The 1,367-nt window shown below is 57.0% G+C and overlaps 1 protein-coding gene across 1 annotated transcript in view; it reads left to right on the top strand.

Moving 5' to 3' along the window:
* The window catches only part of LOC138176485 (mucin-6), a gene marked incomplete at its 3' end in the record, with an annotated part of 34,146 nt that overhangs the window by 16,262 nt on the left and 16,517 nt on the right, over positions 1-1,367 (top strand). Inside the window, exon 16 of the mRNA XM_069107272.1 lies at positions 942-994. Coding sequence (XP_068963373.1) covers positions 942-994 — 53 coding nt within the window. The remainder of the gene's footprint in view (positions 1-941; positions 995-1,367) is intronic.

Genomic DNA, 1,367 nt, shown 5'->3' with positions numbered 1-1,367 from the left:
TCCTCTCTCTTGGGGCCAGCGAGGAGCTATCTGTCTGTGGGCAGGGGCTGGGTCTTGCTAGCCCCATAGCCAATACAGAGCACACACTAGTCAGGGGCATTCTGTGTGCCCTCCTGCTGTGTGCTGGGTGGCCAGCTCCTGGTATCTGAAGCTGACTACAGACATGGGGCTCAGGGAGCTATGGGCACAGGGGCGCACCAGTGGTGGGGTGGCACCCAGCAGAGGGCCAGAGGCAGGAGCGGAGTGGTTCTGTGTGTGAGTACCAGACCTGAAGTCAAGAACATCTGAATTCAAATCCTGCCCCCGGAGACTCACTACCTGGGTGACTCTGGGCAAGTCTGCCTTATTTTCCTCATCTCTGAAATGGGGCTAATAACAGCTCCCACCTCCCAGGGACATCCTGAGGATCAGCTGAAATAGTATTTGTGAAAAGGGCTTAGCACAGTCTGTGGCAAATAAGACCCACGAAGTAAAGGTTCATCCCCTTCTCTTCCCCACCCTACAAGTGAGGTTTACAAACCTCAAAGCCAGAGAAAAATGTGAGCCCCGAGGGGCAGCAAGAGAACACTCCTCCTCTCAGCCCCAAGGAAGAGGGACAGGGGCAGGAACCCCTGGGCTTGGTGCCACCTTGGGGCTCTGTGTCTGGGGTGCTGCACGACCTTGGACTGGTCCATGCCCTTTCCTGGGCTCGCTCCACTGTACTGTGTGTACAATCAGGGGTGGGCTCAGTTGTCCTTTGAGGCGCCCCTTTTGGGCCACAGGTGGCAGGGAGGCAGGGAGCAGATGGGCTGGAGTCAGGGACTTCTGACAGATGCAGAGCTGGGGGACTGGGCAAGGCAATTCCCTTCTGAGCCCCATTGCTCTCAGAAATGCTGTGGGAATCAAAAGATCCATCAGGGTTAGAGGGGTTCTGCTGATCCCTGTCCCCATTTCTGTCACAGCTACTGTGTTAACGGAAGGCTCAGCTGTATGGGTAAACCTCCAGATCCCTCAGGTATGTGGGGGAAGGGGCTACAGGGGTGGAGGCACCCACAGCCAGCAGTCAAGGAAACTCACCAGTTCTCCTTCCCCCCCTCCCCCTCCCCATCCCCCTTCCTCCTCCTTCCCCCCCCCCCCCCCCTTCCCCCTTTCCCCTCCCCTCAGTAAAGAACTTACACAATCAATCCCAGTGGCTAACATCTGGCAGGTAGGAGCACAGGCAGCACCGTATTTACTGTCTGAAGACTGAGAGCAGGAGAGATATTTCTTGGGGGTCTTACAGGACTCTGGTGGAGAGGAGAGGAAGAGGAAGAGGGAGAGTGGGAGGAGGAAGGAGAGAAGGAAGGATATGGGGAGGGGAGGGAGGAGGAGAAGGAGGAGGAAGGGGA

This window comes from Petaurus breviceps, unplaced genomic scaffold, assembly GCF_028583685.1.
Source record: "Petaurus breviceps papuanus isolate PSGF00001 unplaced genomic scaffold, PetGlider_PUasm1.0 89693, whole genome shotgun sequence".
In the NCBI taxonomy this organism is placed as follows: Eukaryota; Metazoa; Chordata; class Mammalia; order Diprotodontia; family Petauridae; genus Petaurus; species Petaurus breviceps.
This window is presented reverse-complemented; position numbering and strand designations above follow the sequence as displayed.